Below are 1861 nucleotides of genomic sequence, written 5' to 3'. Positions count from 1 at the left end.
AAAGTCACACTATAATCATTCAACAAAAATGAAAATAATGTTAGAAAAATGATCATTCCCTCCAATATCGTGAATCATATCACAATATCAGTCAGAAATAATCGCAATTAGATCATTTATCAAATCGCGCAGCCCTAATTCACATCCACCAGTACCAGCACAGTATGCACTTTAAATGACTTTGTGATTATTACTTCGGTGTGGCTCAGCCGTGTGAACGCTGGCTCTACTCACTATTGACAGATCCAAACTCCTTCTCGTGTGCCCTGGTCAGGATCTCTTTGTACAGAGCCTCGGCATCTTTGAACTTCCCCTGCTTCAGGTAGCACGTAGCCTGAGAAGAAGCAACACCGACTAGCTTTCATTCAAGCTTCAAAACTGGTAAAGCTCGTACAATAATAAATAATCTTTAAAATACACTTAATATAAAACATGTCATCACAGGGTAAGAGCCAAAAACATGGAACATGCAAAAACAAACTAAACTGTCATAACTGTATGTCAAACGTTTGACTGTTTTAGTCTGTTAAGACTATGTGACTGGAATAGTTATAAAATCTCTTAAATTTGTGTTATATTTTAATGATGTCCCCACCAGGTTATTTTTGGTCTTGGCCACGTTGGGGTCATCAGCTCCCAGCTTGGACTCGTAGATCTCCAGGGCCCGTCTGTAGTAGTACTCCACTTCGTCGTACTTGCCCTGGTTCTGACACAGCAGGGCCAAGTTGTTCAGCTGCTTGGCTACATCTGGGTGGTACTTCCCCAACACCTGGAGACACATTTACAATCACATGGAGTCTTTCGTCATTGCTGGCGCGACAATGCATGCTTTATTTAGATAGGAGACTTAGGGGTAACTAAAAACAAAATGGTTCACATTCATATATTCTGTGTAGGACTTAGACTTGGTGGTGTGGCTTTTTTACCTTCTCTCTGATCTCCAGCGCTCTCTTGCAGAGAGGTTCAGCCTCCTTGTATTTGCCCCTCTTGCCGTACAGAACGGCCAGGTTGTTGAGGGTTGCGGCCACAGCTGGATGATCCTTCCCCAGTGTCTTCTCTCTGATGGCCAGGGCATCATTCAGGAGGTGAGCTGCTTCTTTGTACTTGTTCTGATCCCTGGAGGACAAAAACAGAACGACAACAGTTAAAAGTCGGAACATTTAAAACCAACTTTAAAAGTTTGTCCAAAAAAAAAAAAAATGAAAACTCCTCTCCATACCGCACCTGTACACCAAAGCCAGGATGTTGAGCATGGTGGCTACATCAGGGTGGTCGTGGCCAGACGTCTTCTCCAGGTCCTCCAGGGCTTGTTTGCACAGCGGCACGGCCACCTCGTACCTCCCCTGCGAGGCGTACTGGATCACCAGGTTGTGGAGCGTCCTGAGACGGGCCGGGATCTCGTAGCCTCCCTGCTGGGCTGCCACCTCTCCGCTGGGCTGGGCTGTGGGACAGAGAGGAGGATATTAAAATGTTCTGCTATCGGTCTGTGATGGGAATACCGCAGTCAAACAGAAAGTTTTCTTCTCAAACTTTTAATTCTTCAACTGTCTTGTCTCTTCCCATTCCTTTCTATCACTTTTCTCTGTTAGTCCTGCTGTCTTGGGTGGCTGGCTTTTACTGCCATATTCCCAAACTATCCCACAATGCTCGTCAAAACACAACATGGAGGTGTTTGTAAATTGGCTTATGTGTGTGTATGTGAGAACTTGCAGAGCTGTAGAAAGTGGAAGACTTAGGTATTCAAGTTATCCAGGATGAATTTAGCTTTGACTTGGTTGCACGAAACCAGGTTGAATTAAACCCAGCTACCAGTAACCATGGAGATTAATTCTTTGCAGCTAGCCTGGTCCAGAGCAGGCTA

General features: G+C 44.8%; 1 protein-coding gene across 2 annotated transcripts in view; it reads right to left on the bottom strand.

Moving 5' to 3' along the window:
* Window positions 1-1861, bottom strand: part of klc2 (kinesin light chain 2) — a 14775-nt gene that overhangs the window by 6310 nt on the left and 6604 nt on the right. For both annotated transcript variants that reach the window (XM_032499300.1, XM_032499298.1), the window contains exons 4-7: window positions 1225-1441; window positions 927-1116; window positions 596-769; window positions 235-334 (exon numbers count right to left, since the gene is read on the bottom strand). In XM_032499300.1, coding sequence (XP_032355191.1) covers window positions 235-334; window positions 596-769; window positions 927-1116; window positions 1225-1441 — 681 coding nt within the window. The remainder of the gene's footprint in view (window positions 1-234; window positions 335-595; window positions 770-926; window positions 1117-1224; window positions 1442-1861) is intronic.

This window comes from Etheostoma spectabile, chromosome 19, assembly GCF_008692095.1.
Source record: "Etheostoma spectabile isolate EspeVRDwgs_2016 chromosome 19, UIUC_Espe_1.0, whole genome shotgun sequence".
In the NCBI taxonomy this organism is placed as follows: domain Eukaryota; kingdom Metazoa; phylum Chordata; class Actinopteri; order Perciformes; family Percidae; genus Etheostoma; species Etheostoma spectabile.
Note: the sequence above shows the minus strand (reverse complement) of the source record. Positions and strands in the feature narration are given on the sequence as shown.